The following is a 21,396-nucleotide window of genomic DNA, read 5'->3' on the forward strand; positions in this document are numbered from 1 at the left end:
GTGCGTGAGTGTGTGTGTGTGAGAGAGAGAGTATGTGTTGTGCGTGTATTGTAACCACTGAGGAGGTTCCAGTTTAAATCATCAATGTTTGTGTTTAATGGTCGGCATGGAGATAGTTAAAACTAATAATATTTACAAACACACAAGAACGCGTCCATTGTGAAGAGTGGGTTTTGTGTCTCAAAATTCCACATAATGTGAAATCCAGATTTCAAATCATCTTGGCTTTACACAACAATTGTCTTCGTCTACATAGTTCATTCTGTCTTATCAATACATTTTTACAAAAAAACATATTCTAAAATCTCTATCAATGATTACATTTATTGGAAATAGATCTTGTTCCCCCCCCCCCCCCTTCTTTTGAGTAATGAGTGGATTCAATAGTCTAATGTCACGTCGCCTAGCAACGGCGAGCAGAAAGAACAAAGAAAATTGGTACTTTTTATTCTTCATGCTGGCTAGAACTTTTCATGTGTCATGTGATCAGAATGTATAAAATTCAAAACATGATCATATTTATAATGTTTTTCTCCTCTGGATACACTTTTATGCCCGTCGGAGGAATATTTCATAAGGGCGTCCGCCATTGTTCCGATAGTTAAGAGCCAGTTACTACGTTACTATGCGTCATTACATGACTGTTGAAGCCAATTGAAAGGGTGTCTGTTTGTGTGTATGTGTGAGTGAGTGTGCGTATGTGTGTGCGCTTGTGTGTGTGTGTGTGTGTGTGTTAGTGATATTTTAGATTGTCATTTCTGTAATTGTGAATCGCATAGAGCATGGCCTAATTACGGTTATGTGCTTTACAAGTGACATATATTATCATAATTATTATTAATACCAGATTGATTCAGTGGGTAACAATTTGATGTGCGTGTTTATGAGGTGGGGGGGGGGAAGAGGGGGGGGGGTGTATGTGTTTGGATGTGTGGATGTATGTTAAATGATAATAAGTCCTCGTCTTACATCTTCCACCGACGCTGTAAAATACGTTATTATAATGGTTGTATAGACTTACTATGATAACGCGCTACAAAGCTTTAAATAATATAAATAAAATAGATTTCCTTTAATTCATCCCATAGGGGAAATTTGTCTCAAGGGTCTATTCCTAGGGAAGGCTGGACTAACTCAAGGCGTCAGCCGCCAGCACCTCAAATTGACCTAGGGCGAGGTGATTTGCTCAAGGCCACACAGAGCACGCTGCGCCCCCAGATCTCAAAGATTAAAACTAAAATATTATTCAGATTTCCTTAACCAGTTAACTGCCGCACTCTGTAAAAACACGTATTTAAAAAATATGGTCAGAAAACTCGTCCCTCAAATATCGATCGATTTAAATGACCCTCATCGTGGCAAAAACTCAAACCTGGGACTTAGCAAGATTAACCGATTAATGAGTTGAATCAAATAATTCATGTACTCTTTGCCTCAAAGAACAACAAGTTGTTTTAAAAGTTAAGAATTTTCCAGATGATTCCAATGTGTCCATTAGATTGAAAGAGATGTGCGGCTATAATGTGGTCTCGTGGTATGACACTAACCTTCGGTCCTGGGTTCGAGTCCTGCTCTGGGCGCCGCATAGTTGAGTCCTTGGTAAAGTGCTTACTCTTTACTCACATTCCCTCACTGTACTCAGGGGTAAAATGAGTACCTGACAGTAAACATCGTTGTCTCTGTCGGAAACGATTGCAATATCGCCTAATAGGCGGTCATGTCTCGTCCTACATGTTAAGTGTTACTGTTAACTAGGGACCCTTTGTAAAGCGCTTTGAGCACGTTTAGTGGATATTGCCCTGTATAAAAGCTCAGGTTAATTATTTTTTAAAAAAATATTTAGAAAATGTTTAGAAAGCCGCGTTCACAATTATTTTAATAATCACTGGATCCCCTTTGTCCTTATTGAAAGTAAAGATAAGACACTGACTGGACGACGTTATAAAGATAGCAAGCGTCTTACGAAATTTGACTCAACCACGAGCTGTTGAAGTGTTTTGAAGGATTTAGGTGGATTTTCATCATTAACGTGTTGGTGTTTATCTCCTAACTCCCTCCACAGATCAAAGATTAAGCACGTTTAATGGGCCTATTACTGCGGATCAAAAACGATTTTCTAGGGTGAATTTTTAAAAAAATGAAAAAGAAAACAAGTATTGTTGACGTAATGGGGATGAAAAGAAAATTGATTGTGAAGCATTTCTGTAAAACAGTCGACAAATTGATCTATTTTTAGACTTGGACGTGTTATATCTCCGATCAAAACGATGTAATTAAAAACGAAGATTTCAGGAATCTCGGGATGACACAAACGATAATTATAGTCGATTTAGTTTTCCAATTTTGGGTTTAGGAAGAAAAAAAAAGATTCAATTTATTCTTTGTTCGATAGCGATTTTAAGGCAATTTGGAAAAATTATCTCAATTGTCGTAAATTTAAATAATTTGAGTTTTATTCAATAATAATCGTGTAACATTGTTATAGAGGGTGCCCATGACATAGAATCACAATGATATAATATAATATTCTAATATTTCTTGTGTAATTAAATAGGCCTATTACAGCGGATTAAAAATATTTCCCAGCGTATATTAAAAACATAGAATGATAGGGATTGTGGAAATTAAGTATGAAGCGTGAGAAGTTTACAATTTGATCTAGATCTATTTTTTATAAATTAAGATGTGTTATAATATCAGAAATCAAAACATTGTAATGCATAGTGAATGGCAGAAACGGTAATTAGTTTTTAATATCGGGTTTAAAGCAAACAAAATTATTCAATTTATTCTTTGTTCGCTAGCGGTTTTAAGGAAGTGTTGTTTGAATTTGGTTCAATTCTAGAAAACGTTATATTTTGTGAACTATTCAATACCAATCGTTTAACATTATTGTTGAGGTTTTCAATTACATAGAATCACCGAGTTAAAATGTTTTAATATTTCTTGTGAAATTTAATGAGACTATTACTGCGGATCAACAAAGATGTCCTAGCGTGAATGAAGAATAAAATTGTTGATGTGTATATGATTAGTCCAGACAAAGAAGAGAGAAAAATGCAGGAAATTAAACCATCCCAAAATAACATAATAAAATAATAATGCATCGACTGGGTGTGAAACCTATTTTCTGGCACTGTTTCATACACGTTTTTTTTTTCAAATCTTAATCTTATATCATCGAAGTGACCGAGTGGTAAAGGCATTGCACTGTGACCTGGAAGGTCCCGGGTTCGAGCCACGCTTCAGGCACTTTCTTTTTTTTTCTTCGAGCAAAATTATAAACCCCCAATTTGGTTACTTGGACAACATGGGTAATTCCTGTTGACATCAAACATTTTTTCGTGGAATGCCAAGGCAACAATATCTTATGATGTCGTGGCGGAAGGGCATAATTTTTAAAGTTGTTTTATTACTTTACTGTTGACCTGGAAAATTGGGTGTAACGCATCGTTAAAGAAGAGCTTATAATAATTCATATGTTTTCCGACTTTGACGTGATATACCAGCAATCAAAACTATCCAATTAAAAGTGATTATTTTTTAGTGTTTGCACAAAACTCGGAATAGTTGAAAATATTTAACTATGTGTTTGATTTTTTTCAGTCTTATTTATAATGATATTGAATAAGTTTAGACCTTATATTTTGTCTTCGAGCAGTATTATGAAAATATGATATTATGATGTTTTTCTACTGCAGCCTTTTGGAGAATGGGATTATTTGATTCCTTGAGCACTTCTAACGATTAGTCATTAGACGGTGCAATGATTGTTTGGGTTCTACCAAGTATTTAACATCGATGTGAGTGAGACAAGAAAATAATGGTATATGACTATGGAATATGGCCATCTTATAGAAAATGACGTCACTCAGCTCCTTGATATTGTTTTTATATCGCCAGTTAGATAGATCAGTTCTGACAAAATTCTCCATGTCAATATATATATATATATATAATATATTATATATATATATATATATATATATATCAACATGGTTTTGTCTGGGGATCTATCCGGCGCACAGTATATGTGAGTATTTTACTTAAACAATTACTCAATATTACAGCTATCTCTACTCACATTTATGACAGCTCCATCGTGCGATTTCTCGTTGCGTGCAGCCCCCATCATTTTAAGCGCCATCCAAGCGATTTGTTGGGCGTGATAACGACTGGCCCGATGAAGTCCTCCCGCTACACAATATGCGTCTCCGATCGTCTCAATCTGAGGAAGACGAAATGATAGTGATTATACATTGGTACGAAATGGACGTCACTCAGCGCTTTTGTTGGTTTGTTTGTTTTTTTAATAATTTTATATAGCGCAATATCCACTCGAAGCCTCAAAGCGAGAAGGACTTTACTCATATTCTCTCACCGTACTCAGGTGTAAAATGAGTACCTGGCCGTTTACAGCGTTGCCTCTGTCCGAAAAAAAAATGTAACATCGCCTAACAGGCGTCATGTCCCTACCTAAATATTAAATGTTGCTGTTGGCCAGGGACCCCTTGTAAAGCGAGTTGAGCACATTTAGTGGATAATGCCCTATATAAAAGCTCAATTTTTATTTGAGAAATAAAAGTGAAGTTTTTATGTGTTTTTTTAATGCCTATTTTGCTTAAGTTGGACACTGCAGATGAATTTTCCTGAAGAGGAATAAAGGGAATTATATTTTATTCCATTATTTCATCCTTTATTAGCTGCTATTGTCAGCGTTACAGAGCAATAGGCTCACCTCTATTTCTGAGGGTAACATAGTGGTAGCACCTCTGATCAGGAGGTATGAGGTTCGATCCCCATTCGAAGCAGAATGATTCTTTGGGATGGATGTTTTTCCTGGGGTTTTTTTTTTCTTGCTTTGTCTGACACTGATTGATTCATATATACTTTTTCAGATCGTTGTCTTATTCCAGTGCCGGCGCCCTAATTTGTCACGTTGAAATTTTCAAAAATTAAAAATATAGAGCTACCCTTATGTCTTCGTTCGAGTCCTCTAGTGTTCAAAGTTTGTGTTATGTGATGCAAGCGAAGGTTCACAGCGGAGGCGTGTACTCTTGTGAGTAACGCATCGTCCTAACTATAGTGTGTAATTTTACGATTTAATGATATAAAATCTGACTGGTGATCAAGAGGTTCGATCCCCAGTCGCACAGGCTGTATTTTTCTTTCTTGCTTTGTCTGACACTATTTAATACACAAGTTTTCTGGTACTCAACACATACACAGAAACGTTGACACAGAACGTGTAAAAGAAACCCGTGAGCTTTTATATTTTTATATAATCCACTAAACGTGCACAAAGCGCTTTACAAAGGGACCCTAGCCAACAGCAACACACTATGTATAACGAGACATTACGCCTAATAGGCGATAGTACAATTTTTTTCCAAACAGAGACAACGCTGTTAACGGCCAGGTACTCATTTAACACCTGAGTGTGGTTATAGAATGCGAGTAAAGGGCCCTTTTCTAAGCACTTAACAATGTGCCGCTCAGAAACGGACTCCAACCCAGGACTTCCGATCCAAAAGCGAGTGGCATTCCAAAAGACCACATAGCCACAAAACGTGTAAAATAAGCTAAACATAATAGTATGTTACTCACCTTATAGACATCGATGTCCACACAGAACTGGTCAAAATGTGTGTAGAGTGAGCTAAGCATGTCGATGACCTGCATGGGCGTTGACCGACTACAGATGGCCGTGAAACCAACGATGTCAGAAAATAGCATAGTTACGTCATCCACAGTCATCGGCTCCACTTGCTCTCCTGGAGAAGGGCAGGAAAATATAATATTTATTGTTATTGATGCTATGCGTTTAGGTAAAATACTTACAAGATACCCCAGTAGAATAGAACGTAGCAACACACAAACCTATGTGTGACATTACACTTTAATGGCCTGATTGATAGAATTTAGTTAGAACTACTCATAAATTGGCTGGATAAAAACAAATAACAAATAGCTGAGTGACGTCAATTTCGTTCCATCAAATAATGGTACAGTTTCATCATATTGTGAGAGTTTAAACAGCGTAATAAACACTAAACGTGCTCAAAGCTCTTTACAAGATTGTCATATCCTATAACCAGGTAACATAAGCTCTGCGGCTTTGTGTTCTAGTGGTATGACACTCGCTTTCGGATGAGAAGGTCCTGAGAGAATGTGAGTAAAAAAGCCTTTTCCAATGACTCAACTATGCGCTGAGCGAACTCGAATCCAGGTCCTTCCGATCCGAAAGCGAGTGTCATACCACTGACCACATAGCCGCACAGATGCATAAATAAAAATAGATACATGATGTCCAGAACGTATGTGGAAGACCAGAAAATAGATTCCTTCAGTAAGAGGACAAAAACGTCATTTGAAAGGCCCAGAATCTAAATCTTCGTCTTTCAATTAATGAACCATACCTACATACAGGCTTACATTCAACTGTAAGTCATTGAGTTTCCAATTGCAACATTCTTGCTTAACCAGTAAACAACCCACTCTGTAAAGACTGTAAGTCATTGAGTTTCCAATTTTTAATTCAGAAAAGTGAGTGGAGCAGGCACTTATGTTGGTAACAACAAGATATGAAGTGAATAGAAAAGTGCCAGAAGACAATAGAGAATAAAAATTTTTCGCGGCGGTGGTGGGGTTCGAACCTGCGACCTTATTGGTACGACAACTCCGCCTGGCAGGTGAGAGCGTGGCTCTACCGTGTGAGCAATCGTTTCTATGTTATATGTTTGTGTTGAGAATATTGGCTATTAAGCTTAACTGCTGGTCAAAATTATTCGCGATGGTGGTGTACGAACGAATCGGCGGTCTCAAGAAGTGGGTGAGAGAGGGATCTAGTAATGACTTTGAGTTTGAAACGAATATTTTTGTGTTCGTTGATAGCTCACACGGTAGAGCCACGCTCTCACCTGCCAGGCGGAGTTGTCGTACCAATAAGGTCGCAGGTTCGAACCCCACCACCGCCGCGAAAAATTTTTATTCTCTATTGTCTTCTGGCACTTTTCTATTCACTTCATATCTTGAGTTTCCAATTGCAACATTCTTGCTTAACCAGTAAACAGCCCCAGTCTGTAAAGACTGTAAGTAATTGAATTTCCAATAACAATATTCTTGCTTAACCGGTAAACAGCCCCAGTCTGTAAAGACTGTAAGTCATTGAATTTCCAATTGCAGCATTCTTGCTTAACCAGTAAACAGCCCCACTCTGTAAAGACTGTAAGTCAATGAATTTCCAATAACAACATTCTTGCTTAACCAGTAAACATCCTTACTGAGGTAAGACTGTATGTCATTGAATTTCCAATTGCAACATTCTAGCTTAACACCAGTAAACATCCTTACTCTGGAAAGACGTATTCAAAAGTTTGGCTAGAAAACTGGTTCCTCAACTATTGATCGATTTAAATGACCCTCATCTTGGTCTCAGCTGGGTCTGTTTGATCTGGTGGAAGTACTTTGCGTTAGACTAGCGTCCTATCCAAAGGGTAGCAAGGAATTGCTATTGTCCTTTTCACGTTATAGAAACCGGAATAAACTCCGGCTCCACGGGCCTGGCGGCTCTGAAGGACTACTTTTTTTTACTACATCTTGACAAAAACCTCACAAAGTCTCAATTTTTTAAATTGGTGTTTTCTCCGAGTACTTCGGTTGACTGGTTAATTAACTTTACCTACAGATTGGCTTACAGATTCGACCATAAATCAGTGAATTTCGAATTTCAGGATCCTTACCTAATTGTCACGAAATAAGAAGCTGTGAAAAGCTACATTGAAAGGATTAAGAAAAGTAAAAAAAGAATCTTTCTTTTTTTTTCTCCAAGCTCATTAATTAATCGTGTGTGACACTCAATTAATTTGGCTTCGTCGGGCGGTTCTTACAGTAAAAGAAAAATAAAGGCAAACTACACTTCGTCTCAAATATATTTCAGTCCTTACCGGAGTGCACTGCTACGAGTGCACTAGGTCCTTACTCTGTTCACACTCGCGAGTGGTACAGAATCCTATAGATAGTATGCAGATGACGTCACTCAGGCCTTTGTTATTGTTTTTGCCATCCGCGTTTGTGAGTTGTTCTCACTAAACTGTATTAACCAGACTATGAAAGTTCATGGTTACACAGAGTTTGTGTGTTGGTCCGTTATACTTCGGATGGCAATGTTGTGAACTCCTTGGCCAAGCGCATTCTATCTATAGATAGATTGCGCTTGGCCAAGGAGTTCACAACATTGCCATCCGGAAGTATAACGGACCAACACACAAACTCTGTGTAACCATGAACTTTTATAGTCGGGTTAATACAGTTTAGTGAGAACAACTCACAAACGCGGATGGCAAAAACAATAACAAAGGCCTGAGTGACGTCATCTGCATACTATCTATACTCCGACAGAACACATTTCAATTACTTTGACCACAAAAAGACACTTTTTTTAAAAAATGAGTATTTATATAGTGCAATATCCACGAAATGTGCTCAAAGTGCTTTATAAGGGGTTCCTGACAACAGTAACACGTAACATGTAGAACGAAATATGACGCGTGTTAGGCGATATTACATTTTTTTTTCTGACAGAGACAACGCTGTCAACGGCCGAGTACTCATTTTACACCTGAGTATGGTGAGAGAATGTGAGTAAAGAGCCTTTTCCAAGGACTCAACTATACGCCGAGCGAGGCTCGAATCCAGGACCTTCCGATCCGAAAGTGAGTGTCATACCACAAGACCACATAGCCGCACTCAATTTGATTGATTAAAACTTCCACCAAATTGGCAAAAAGAAAAAGAAGAAACATCTGATGAGCCTTTTTTGTATCGCTTTATTGTCGCCTGACGAAGGCCAAAGGCTGAAACGTTGTATATTTGCGTAATGTTTCATTCCATAAGCCAAATCTACTCCATATATTTTCGATAAATGTAGGCCCTGGTCCTTTTAACACACTCTGATTGATAAGAAGTTCTGCTGTACTTACTGTGGCAAAAAAAAAAAAAAAAAAAAAAAAAAAAAAAAAAAAAAAAAAAAAAAAAAAAAACAACAACAAATAACAAGAAAAAGAAACCAAAGAAAAAAAAAACAGAATAAAACAACTAACAATATAATAAAATAAAACAAAAAAAGAGCAAAATCAACACCAAAAAAATTGTTCATGTCGGCCAAAACAAAACAACTTTTACTTCAAATAGCAATAGATCAAGGTGACCCCCTGTCTGTTTTTTTAAAGTCTCAAAACTGTAATATATCTTTGTCTCAGGTTAGATCAGAGGTTTTTGACAAGTGGGGGGCCATCCAAATTGATTGAAGTTTGAAGCCAAAAATGCTATGGCCAAAGTGTAAAATTTGTTTTGTCAGAGTTTGGCGTCGTAGATCCTTGACTTTAAAGTACATGGCAACTTTTAATCAAATTTAAATTGGTGTTTTAGTTGTTGTTGAAACCAGTCACAGTTTAGAATTAAAAGGATTTCCATGACTGGAGAGTAGATTATAAAAGGAGCTCAAACATAATTACAGTTTGTTTATTGAGACCTGGTGTTTTAAACTGATGAAAAGCACATATATACACACACACACACACTCTCTCACACACACACACACACACACACACATTCTCTCTAACTCTCTCTATCTGTTGATCTCTCTCTATCTCTTTGTGTGTGCGTGTGTGCGTGTGTGTGTGTGTGTGTGTGTGAGTAAGTGTGTGTGTGTTTTTCCCTCTCAACCCAGAAAAACCTGGAAAAAGAGCCTCTCTCAATCAATCAATCAATCTATCTATCTACATATAATATATATATATAATATATATATATATATATATATATATATATATATATATATATATATCGACATATCTTTCTATCCATCCATTTATCTGTCTATCTATCTATCTATCTATTTATCTATCTCCATCTATCTCTTTATCTATCTATCTCTATCATTCAATCGTTCTATCTATCTTTCTATCTATCTATCTATCTATCTATCTATCTATCTATCTATCTATCTATCTATCTATCGATCTATCTATCTATCTATCTATGTCTATTTATCTATCTTTCTTAACTCAGTCAAACCAACGGAGTAAAAATAGAGGTAAAGCACCCACCCCCTTTCTTTCTCTCACTCTCTCTCTCTCTCTCTCTCTCTCTCTCTCTCTCTCTCTCTCTCTCTCTCTCTCTCTCTCTGTGTGTGTGTAAGTGTGTGTGTGTATGTGTATGTATGTTTGTTTGTGTGTGTGTGTGTGTGTGTGTGTGTGTGTGTGTGTGTGAACCTAGTTAAAGCTACATACTTCGATAGAACGTAAAGGCGTTTATTTTATTTTTATTTTTATTCTTTTTTTTTTTTGGGGAGGGGGGGGGGGGGGGGGGTTGTGTGTCCATCTTCAGTCAGAAAGCGGAAACATTTTAGATCCATTAGGCACGCTGACTGGATTTATCACTACCATTTTTTCCCGAGGCGGATTTCAGTCTAACTAAATTAAAGTTTTATGCGCTCTAGGCTTAATTATTTCGAATTGTGTGTTTGTTATGTGTGTTTGTGTGTGTGTGTGAGAGAGAGAGAGAGTGTGTGTGTGTGTGTGTGTGTGTGTTTAGGCTGATGATACCGAGTGCTATATAAGAGTTCATTATTGTTTCATTATTATTATTATTATTATTATTATTATTATTATTACTATTATTATTATTATTATTATTATTATTATTATTATTATTATTATTATTATTATTATTATTATTATTATTATTATTATTATTACTATTATTATTATTACACTACTACTGTTATTATTATCATTTTAATTATTATTAATAATGCTTGATCCTTCTTACCTCTCCAGAGTTTCTGTGCTATTGTAGGGGGGAAGATTTCCAAGAGCAGCGCGACGTTCTTCTCCTTCTCCACATCAACGGCTTTGCTGGCCGTCTCAATACTTTTTTTCAGCTGCTCCATTCGCTTCTTTAGCCCATCCTGAAATACAGATTGACAGACGAAAAAAAAATATATATTGAGATTTGATATAATACTGCTGGTCAAAAATTACTTCGCGATGGTGGTGTGTGAACGAATCGGCGATCTCCAGAAGTGGGTGAGAGAGGGATCTAGAAATGACTTGGGTTTGATACGAATATTTTTGTGTTCGTGGATAGCTCACACGGTAGAGCCACGCTCTCACCTGCCAGGCGGAGTTGTCGTACCAATAAGGTCGCAGGTTCAAACCCCACCACCGCCGCGAAAAAATTTTTATTCTCTATTGTCTTCTGGCACTTTTCTACTCACTTCATATCTTGTTGTTACCAACATAAGTGCCTGCTCCACTCACTTTTCTGAATTAAAAATTCACCCCATACACCGGAGCATACTCAATGTCTCAATCGTTTCTATGTTATATGTTTGTGTTGAGAATATTGGCTATTAAGCTTAACTGCTGGTCAAAAATTACTTCGCGATGGTGGTGTGTGAACGAATCGGCGATCTCCAGAAGTGGGTGAGAGAGGGATCTAGAAATGACTTGGGTTTGATACGAATATTTTTGTGTTCGTGGATAGCTCACACGGTAGAGCCACGCTCTCACCTGCCAGGCGGAGTTGTCGTACCAATAAGGTCGCAGGTTCAAACCCCACCACCGCCGCGAAAAAATTTTTATTCTCTATTGTCTTCTGGCACTTTTCTACTCACTTCATATCTTGTCATCACAACAATTAATAGCCCATAAGGAATTGGGTTATCGGACCTGCAAATAAGTGTACGTCGGTTCAATCTCATACGGTATTATTTTGTGGTAGTATTGGTTGCTCAAATTTGATTTTATAACGGAAAAAAAAAACCATGAGACTGGTTCACTTTCCATTTTTTATTCAGAGTCAAGAATATTTCTTTATATTGTACGGCTATGTGGTCTTGTGGTATAACACTCGCTTTAGTTTCGGAAGGTCCTGAGTTCGAGCCTAGCTTTACTCAAATTTTCTCAACGTATTCAGGTGTAAAGTGATGACCTGGCCGTTATCAACGATGTCTATGACGGAAAAAAATATTATATTGCCTAACGGGCGCCATGTCTCGTTCTACATGTTAAGTGTTGCTGATGACCATGAAATCCTCGTAAAGCACTTAGAAAACGTTTAGTGGAGATTGCGCTATATAAAAGTTCAAGTGGCAAAAATTAATGCTTCATATTTCTTTCTTTAAAATCCATCCCTTGTTTGTCAGCTAGTACACCCCAAAAGGGTTGCAATTGTGTTTATAAATACAAGGAACTGCAACCCAATTGAAACATTGAATATGAAGGATGAGACATGGCGCCTGCAATGCAATTTTACTGTTTATTTTTCGACAACGCAGTTTACAAATATATCTTCGATTTAAACCTTTGAATCTCATGTTTAAAACATTTTACGAGTTGGCGATCCTCTAAATCTTTAAAAATACAAAGTAAGAGCCAAGTTTTCTGGCCAAAATTGATTTTATTTTAAAAATAATTTGGCAGTAGAGAACATTTTAAAAAACCAGGAAACTGAATCGAATTACGAAGACACATACAAGATTTGAGCATTGGCCGATGTCCAGACTAATCGATCGAGTCTTGTGTGTGAAGTCTATGAATGACAGGACAATACAGCGGTGAGGTGACCACTGATCAATCGCTCAATGACCAGGGGTCACCATTGAGTGGATAGGTAAATATACCCAAGACCACACTCAATGAGTCCTGGCTTGATAGTAAAGCTTTACAGATTTCAAATAATTACCTCACTCTGTTTTATAACAAATTTTCTTTTACTTATTTCCTGAGCTTAAAACAAAAGATACTGTGCGCTTGGCTAAGAAACTCACAACAATGCCATCCGGTAATATAATGGACCAACCGTGGCCTTCGTAAACTCATGGCCTGACACCGACCTTCAAATGACGTCAAAAGACAAGTCTTTGGCCACAAAAGAAAACAAATCGTGAGTGGTATTCAACAGTTCAACCAACGGGATCACTTGTTTACCATGGTCACTACTAAAGACAACTCACTAGGTGGTCCACAAACCTGAGAATGACGTCAAAATATTAGTGAGTCTTAAGGCGAAACCACACCGGAGGCTGACTCCGGCGATTCGGCACTGCCGTCCTTTGCCGTCTTCCGGATAAAGACGTCGGGCACGGACAAATTACTAAGAATAAAGAGAAGAGCCGCTAGACTTATCCATACCAAGCACCCGGCGTCCTCTGCCGTTTTTTTCTTTTTTCGAGCTTGTTATGGGATGTGGGTTAGCCCTTAGTGGGCCTTAGTGTCCGGCAAAAAGTTAACGATTGCTACGGACCAATACACAAAACTGTGTATAACCTTGAAGTGTATAGTCTGATTGATACAGTTTAGTGAGAATTACCCATAAACATGGATGGCAAAACCAATAACAAAGACCGGAGTGATGTCAATTTCGTTCTATCTATAGACAATACGAACGTGACGTCATTCAGCTCGTTAATACAACGAATAGCCAGCCATTTTTATGAGTCGTTTTCTCTAAATTGTATATCAGACTTTTAACGGTCAAGGTTACACGCAGTTTCTTTTTTTTTTGTGTTGGTACGTTAAATCAGGTTGGCGAAATGTTGTGAGTAAATTACCTAAGCGCACAGCACCAATAAAGCAATTGTTGCTGCTTGAAGCTGGAAGAAATAAATAACAATTAATTGACAAAAAGAATTCAAAACTTTAATCTAAATGATGAAGACAGATGATGTGGACGTTTCGTGTTTTCCTTTTGTCAACAAACACGATTCCTTTATTCGCCTTTAATGTTTTATTCATCGTATTTTGTCGACAAAGGGGAAACCAGAAACGTCCTCACATCATATGTCTTCGTTAATTAAATTGAAGCTTTCAATCCGTTTAATATTTGTTATTTATCACAACAAAATGAGACGATTGTCTCTAAACAGTTGTATAGATAGAACGGAGATGACGTCACTCTGGTCTTTGTTATTGCTTTTTGCCAGCCGCGTTTATGAGTAATTCTCACTAAACTGTATTCACCAAACTATAAACGTTTAAGGTTACACATAGCTTTGTGTGTTGGTCCGTTATACTTCCGGATTGTAATGTTGTGAGCTTCTTAGCCAAGCGCACACTATCTATATGAGGGTGACTCTTAACATTTTATTTTTAGCCTTACCAAATTTGAGTTTCAAGTACAACAAATATTATGTATTTATTTAGGGGTTAGTTTTGTTCTTTTACAAGGTTTCTGGATAGCTCAGCTGGTAGAGCATTCGCTTCACACGCAAAGGGACCGAGATTGATCCCGGATAAAGTCGAGATTTTATTATGTCAATCCAGCAGTGCCTACGTAAATCTCAAAGTACTTTCCGACAGATCTAGGATATATCAAACTACCCAACCAATCACTGCTGAGTGAGAAAAGAGGGATCAGTCAAATGTTCGACTCCACATTGGACCAATACTAGTAGCTTTGATTGAGAGGCGAGTGCTCTACCATGTGAACCATCGGGACCTGACATTGAGATAGAAGGAATTTGACGTCACTCGGGTCTTTGTTATTGTTCTTTGACACCCATGTTTATGATTATTTCTCACTTAATCGTATTATCCAGACTATAAAAGTTCATAGTTACACATAGTTTTGTGTATTGGTCCGTTATACTTCCGGCTGGCAATGTTGTGAGTTTCTTAGCCAAGCGCATCGTATCCATAGGTTAAGTAACGAAGATGACGTCACTCAGTTCTTTGTTATTGTTTTTAAACAGCCATTTTGTTGATTAGTTTCTCACTAGATTATATCAATCAGACAAGAACGCTCAAGATTACACACAGGTTTGTGTAAAATTACGTTATATCCGCCTGGCGCATGTTTTTAGTATTATACCTAAACGCACAGCATCAATACTAGCAGCTTTGCTTGCGAAGGGAATGCTCTACCATCGGGATATATATATATATATATATATATATATATATATATATATATATATATATATATATATATATATATATATATATATATATAGGTTTTAGATACGACATTGTTCCAGCAAGCGTTGACCAATGACCATATTTGCCTATAAACTCTCACGGGTTGTCTCACCAAATTTGCATTGTGGGTAGGGCCCAGTCTTTTTTGTTAGTTGTATAATTTTCTGAGCACAAAGCGTTGTGAAAGGAAAACATTCGATCTCATAAAATCTGTCATATAAGTAATTATTTTTTATAACAACCACTAAAGAACTTTCTCTGATAACCTCTAAAATATATCTAGCAGATTGTGGTGTAAAAGTAATACAATGTTGCCAGTCATCTAAAAATAGTGAAAATACATTTATACTTCAACCACCATTGAGTACAGACGATAACGTTATTTTGCATTTTATTTTATTTGTTTTCCACGTTAATTTGTGTATTGTTGTGCTGTCGAAGGGTTTGTATCCATTGTCTGTTTTGTTCCCATACGAAGTCTTTCCATTTTCACTCTTTCGTTGGTATTTTCTCGATCACCGGCTTCAAGCAGCCCTATCGTTTTCTACTTTTCCGTGTTGATTCAAAATAGTATAATTTCGGAATGGATCTGACCTCGAAAGTAAATTTAGAATCACATAAAAAATAAGAACTTTTGAGGGTTTATTTTACTCCAAAATAAGAAACAGTTTTTATTCTCCACTATAAAAAGAAATAGTCCTTCAGACCCATTAGACCCACGAAGTCGGTGACAGGAATACCTTGCTACCCTTTGGATAGTCTATCGCAATGCACTTAAGCACTTCCCGCCGGATCCAATAGAACAAGCTACCCAATCACGGGTGGACAAATGAGTCAGAAAAAAAGGAATATCGACTTCATCTTGGATCGAGCTCGGTCCCTTTGTGTGTGAAACGAGTGCTCCACCAACTGAGCTATCGGAACCCCCCATTCTCCACCACAACGAATAGAAATAAACCAAAGTTCCATTCGTTTGGCTAGTATTTTTTTTTTAATTGAGCTTTTATATAGCGCAATATCCACTAACCGTGCTCAAAGCGTTTTACAGGGCGTTCCTGAGCAACAGCAACACGTAACATGTAGGACGAAACATGACGCCTGTTAGGCGATATTGCAGTTTTTTTTCCGACTGAGACAACGCTGTTAACGGCCAGGTACTCATTTTACATCTGAGTACGGTGAGAGAATGTGAGTAAAGAGCCTTTTCCCAAGGATCCTAGGACCTTCCGATTCGAAAGCGAGTGTCATACTACTTGACCACATAGCCGCACAATTCAGTTTCAAGCTTCGAGTCCACTCTGTGATAATACCGATTTGATACGATGTGTTACTTTAAAAAATAAAATCACACCCATATGTTTTTTTTTAATAACCGTGAATAATAAATAATGTCATGCCTCGTCCTACAAGTGTTGCCAGGGACACATTGCAAAGCGCTTTGAGCACGTTTTGTGGATAAACGGTATACAAATGCTCTATTTTTAGATTGTCTGACACTAGCTCTGTATAAATGCAATCCTTGATAAAATATCTGTTAATGGGGAAGGTAAATAACATTAGAAGATTACGCAAAGTCAAAACAACTTGTTATGTGTGAAGCTCCGACAAGATGCTTCCTTCCTCTTCATAACAGAAAATAGAAAGAATCGGAAAATTTATGGAGATTCGTTGATTGTAACTGGCTCTACCAGTGAATAATGACAATATTATATTAATACTGATTTATACACTGCAATGTCATTATAATAATATATTATATAACTTTTGGCGATAACTCTCCGATATAAATCGCACTGAGCACGTGTAGTGGATATTGCGCTATATAAATGCTCTATCATTATCCTGAACCACCAATATATAAATTCAATCCTGAATAAAATATCTGTTTATGGGGCAGGTAAATAACATCTATAGACTACTCAAAGTCAACACAAATTGTTATGTGAAGGTCAGACGGAACTCTTTTCTTCCTCTTCATAACAGAAAACGGACAGATTCAGAAAAAATATGAATGTCAATTCGTTGTTTGTAACCGGCTCTACCACTGAATGGTGATGTATAGACAATATATAAAGCCTCATTTATACACCGCAATGTCATTATATATCATAACTATTGGCGATAAATCTCCGATATAACAGCCCAGTATCACCCAATAACAAGCGATAAATCGCCCATTATATGACATCGCGGCCACAGAAACCATTGGCCGGAGATAAACTTGAATGTGTTGTTGTTGTTGACTAATAAGTTACACACGGAAGTTCCAATGTTTTTTGTTTTGTTTTTCTGTGTGTGTGTGTGTGTGTGTGTTTGTGTGTTTTGTTGTTGTTGTTGTTGTTGTCTAATAAGTTGCACACGTAGGTTAAAATGTTTTTTTTTAAATTAACAATTTTTCTGTTGTTGTTTTTGTTTATAGTTCATAGGGCGAGCGACTTTGCATAATAAAGAGCATCAGAAGCATTAGCAATTGGGACTGAAGTTTATCACGATAAAGGAACATTAATGATTGCTTGTTACAATTTTAACGGGACGCTAGTCAATCGCAAAGAACTTCTCATCCTTCTGGCCAGACCTAAGAAAAAAATCCAGGCTAGATATTTTTTTCTTCAAATATTCATCGATTTTTTTTTTCAAATCTCTGGTTTGAGATTTTTGACACACTATGGGTCATCTAAATTGATGGATTTTAGGAGTTAAAAGTCCAAGACCAAAATAATAAAAATGTTTTCTTTCATAGAGTACTTTGTTAAGTTATCTAATAGATAGTTCTCTATAATTCCTGTAAGGCCTGAGCTTGAAATGTACGCTACATTAACGGAGAGATACGTATATAATTTTGATGAAATGCAAATAGTATTTATGCCAAATAAACACAGTTAGCGATTTATTTTCAGATTAAAGGGAATAATTGCTTACAGACTGAATGAACATAAAAACGAAAAAGTTAACTTGGGATTTAAACAATTTGAGCGTTTATATAGGGAGATATCTACTAAACGTTCTCAAAATGTTTTTACAAGGAGTCCCTAGCAAATAGCAACATTTAAACTGCAGGACGGGTCATACGCCTGAAAGATGATGTTTCAATTTTACGTCAATATAGACAACGATGTTACCGGCCAGATTTATACTCCTTTTACACCTGAGCGCGGTGGGGAAAATCTGAATAAAGAGCGTTTCCTAAGGCCTAAACTTGGCGCGGCCAGGCGGGACTCGAACAAGAGACATGCTGGTCCAAAAACAAGTATCATACCGCACAAGACCACAAAGCCTCAAAGAGAGAGACACTGTTGACGATCTGTGTCTGGTACAAGAAGATAAATAGTTGCTTACAAACAGAACGTAAAAATTGCCGAATCGAGCGGAAAGCAAAACAACAACAAATTTTTAAAAAAAAATCATAAATAAAATACTAGATAGACGTAAAAGGCAATTTTTATAAATTCCCCTGGATTTTATTGAGTCAAGCCATGACTTCCAAACAAAATCACCCATTACCATAACAGTTAATGCACGAGAGTTCGCGTGAATTGGCGTGAGATGGCGTGAGTTGGCGTGAGAAAACCAATTTTCCTTACGGTGCAACAACACATTTGCGCTTCCCGCGCCTTTCACGGCCTCCATACTTAATTGAATCAAACTTGTCTTCTCCGACTGTAAAAATCAAATTAGATTGATTGTTTAAAATTTTAAAAGACTCAAATTTCACGCCTGTTTTAACACATTACGCGTTGTTTTAAAGTGACAGCCCTGGTACAAAGACTCGAGACTCCTAGAGGAAGGCATTTTGTTTTCTTCTTTTTTTTATACTCAGATGCGAGAAGACGTGAGATGAATAGTTAATTTTATTGAAGGACGTAAAACCTGCTTTTGTTGTTTTGTTTTGTTTGTTTGCTATTTTGTTGTTGTTGTTGTTGTTGTTGTTGTTGTTGTTGTTGTTGTGTTGTTGTTGTTGTGTTGTTTGTGGGTTTTTTTGTTCTGTTATTATTGTGAGTCTTTCTTCTATTTTTGTTTAGTTAGTTTGTTTGTTGTTTTTTTTTGTGGGGGGGGGGGGTCATTTTTTTGGTATATCTTATAGCCATCTTGGGTAGCGATTGCTCAGTTATTAGAGCACTCGCTACACGATCAAGTGGAGCGGTGTCGATCCTAGGTGCGGTCGAGACTTTTTCTGGCCCCTCTGTTCTTCCCACTTGTGATTGGGTAGCTGACTCTGTTAGATTTAGTGAAAAGTACTTTGTACGAGACTAACATCCTTGCAAAGGGTGGCAAGCAATTTCTATCGTCTCTTTAACGCTATAGATGTTGGAGACAGTGGGACAATGCGGCATGGTCATTGCTTCGTACCCAAGAAAAATAATTTCTTAAACTGACAAAATTCAAAACTTCCTTTGTCTTGCCATTTTAACTTTAAAACCATCTTTTGGCATTCACTTTACCCCGACAGTTGGTAGAGCACTGACTTCTTACACAAAAGGACCGATATTGATCCCGAGTGAAGTCGAATTTGTTTGGTTTTTTCTGATCTTCTTGTCCACCCAGGAGTGATTGGGCAGCTGGATCTATTAGATCTGGCAAAAAGTACTTTTGCGATAAGCTAGCGTCCAATTCAAAGAGTAGCGAGCAATTACTATTGCCCGTTTCAGGCTATAGAAACCGGGATAAACTCCGGATCCATGGGCCTAATGGCACTTCCTTTTTCTTTTTTTTTTTTACCCCGCCATAATACCATTCAGGAAGACGGAACGTGGGTTGGTTCACTGTCCGAGAGAAACCCTGCAACCATTTTTAATTCAAAGTAAGAAAGTAAGAGTGTTATTCCACTACATATAATATAATCCTATCAGCAAAAAAAGACATAGAAAACTATTACATTGATGTCATCCATGGGGTAAACACTCATAAAAATACAGATGGATTCTTTGTCAAAATGTAAAGGCAAAAAAAAAAACTGAACCGAAACAAACTTACTCTGCCGAACTCTGGAAAAACCCATATTTACAAATTTGGCCAGAAAACTCGTCCTTCCAATATTGATCGATTTAAATGACTCTCATCTCGGCAAAAACTCTCAAACCTGGGACTTAGCGAAGTCCCAGGTTTGAGAGTTTTTGCCAAGATGATGGTCATTTAAACCGATCGATATTGGAAGGACGAGTTTTCTGACTAAATTTTCAAAACAGTTGTACTCATAGTAGAGATTTGGGGAAATATTTTGACCCGAGAGCCGGATGACCCAGTCTTTGATGTTTTTACTCGAGGTGTGTAAGTTATCGATTTTGGTTTCAAATTGTATTATAACACTTTATTCTCTTGTATAAGAAAGTTTAAGATGGTCAACATTGAATTGAATATACGTAATGCCATGAATGGAATATACGTAATAACAAAAATGGAATATACGGCGTAATACCATGAATGGTGAATGGAATATACGTAATACCATGAATGGTGAATGGAATATACGTAATACCATGAATGGAATATATGTAATGCCGTGAATGGAAAATACGTAACACCATAAATTACTTGTTTGTGCATCAAATCATAAATCGGGAATTTTCGACGCTTACAACACATTCAGATCTTCTCCGAAGTCGCAGGTTCAAATTTGTTAACAGGCGAAAAAGTTTACATTGATCCACCGAAGTAAACTATATTTAGCCAAAATTTAAGGTACTTTGTAACATCAAGTTGCAAAAAAAAATCAGATTATTCGGAAAAAAACAATGTTTTTATGAAGTAAAGGTTTTCTTGTAAAAATATAGAGCAAATTAATACAGTTTTGTGCGGCTATGTTGTCTTGTGGTATGACAATTCGCCTTTGGTCTGGAAAGTCCAGGGTTTGAGTCCTTCTCTGAGCGGCGCATAGTTGAGTCCTTGGTAAAGGCTCTTTAATCACATTATCTAAGATGAAAAATGACTACCCGGCCGTTGTCTCTGTCGGAAAAATTGTAATATCGTCTAACAGGCGTCATGTCTCGTCTTACATGTTAAATGTTGTTGTTTAGTGGTTCTTTGAGCAGGTTTAGTGGTTATTGCGCTATATAAATCCTGAAATTGTATTACTAAGGCTATCCTTGTACTATCTATATCTATTATATTCATATTCTAACCGCAACACAAACATCTAGTAACCAATGGCAATGGTCGTATGCTGTATTTGGCTTTAATCCTTTATTGAAAGACTAATACTAACACAAAATGTAAAACTACTTTTTTTTTTCGATTTGGCAAGAATTCTTTGTTTTTTTTTTCTTATTCAAAAAGAACTGAATATGGATGACCTTGAACTTGCAAGTAGATATTAAAAATTCAACCAGAGATATCGACAATTACGAAATTTTGGTATGTTGAGGAGATCTTAATTCATCGTTATTTGCAGTAATAAAAATCCTGGCCAAAATGGGGA

General features: G+C 37.0%; 1 protein-coding gene across 1 annotated transcript in view; it reads right to left on the reverse strand.

Moving 5' to 3' along the window:
- The window catches only part of LOC144970436 (guanylate cyclase soluble subunit alpha-2-like), a 201,999-nt gene that overhangs the window by 10,969 nt on the left and 169,634 nt on the right, over positions 1-21,396 (reverse strand). The window contains exons 8-10 of the mRNA XM_078910071.1: positions 10,834-10,972; positions 5,608-5,774; positions 4,085-4,228 (exon numbers count right to left, since the gene is read on the reverse strand). Coding sequence (XP_078766197.1) covers positions 4,085-4,228; positions 5,608-5,774; positions 10,834-10,972 — 450 coding nt within the window. The remainder of the gene's footprint in view (positions 1-4,084; positions 4,229-5,607; positions 5,775-10,833; positions 10,973-21,396) is intronic.

Source organism: Berghia stephanieae, chromosome 4, assembly GCF_034508935.2.
Source record: "Berghia stephanieae isolate SIO BIC M18660-M18661 chromosome 4, UCSD_Bste_1.3, whole genome shotgun sequence".
In the NCBI taxonomy this organism is placed as follows: Eukaryota; Metazoa; Mollusca; class Gastropoda; order Nudibranchia; family Aeolidiidae; genus Berghia; species Berghia stephanieae.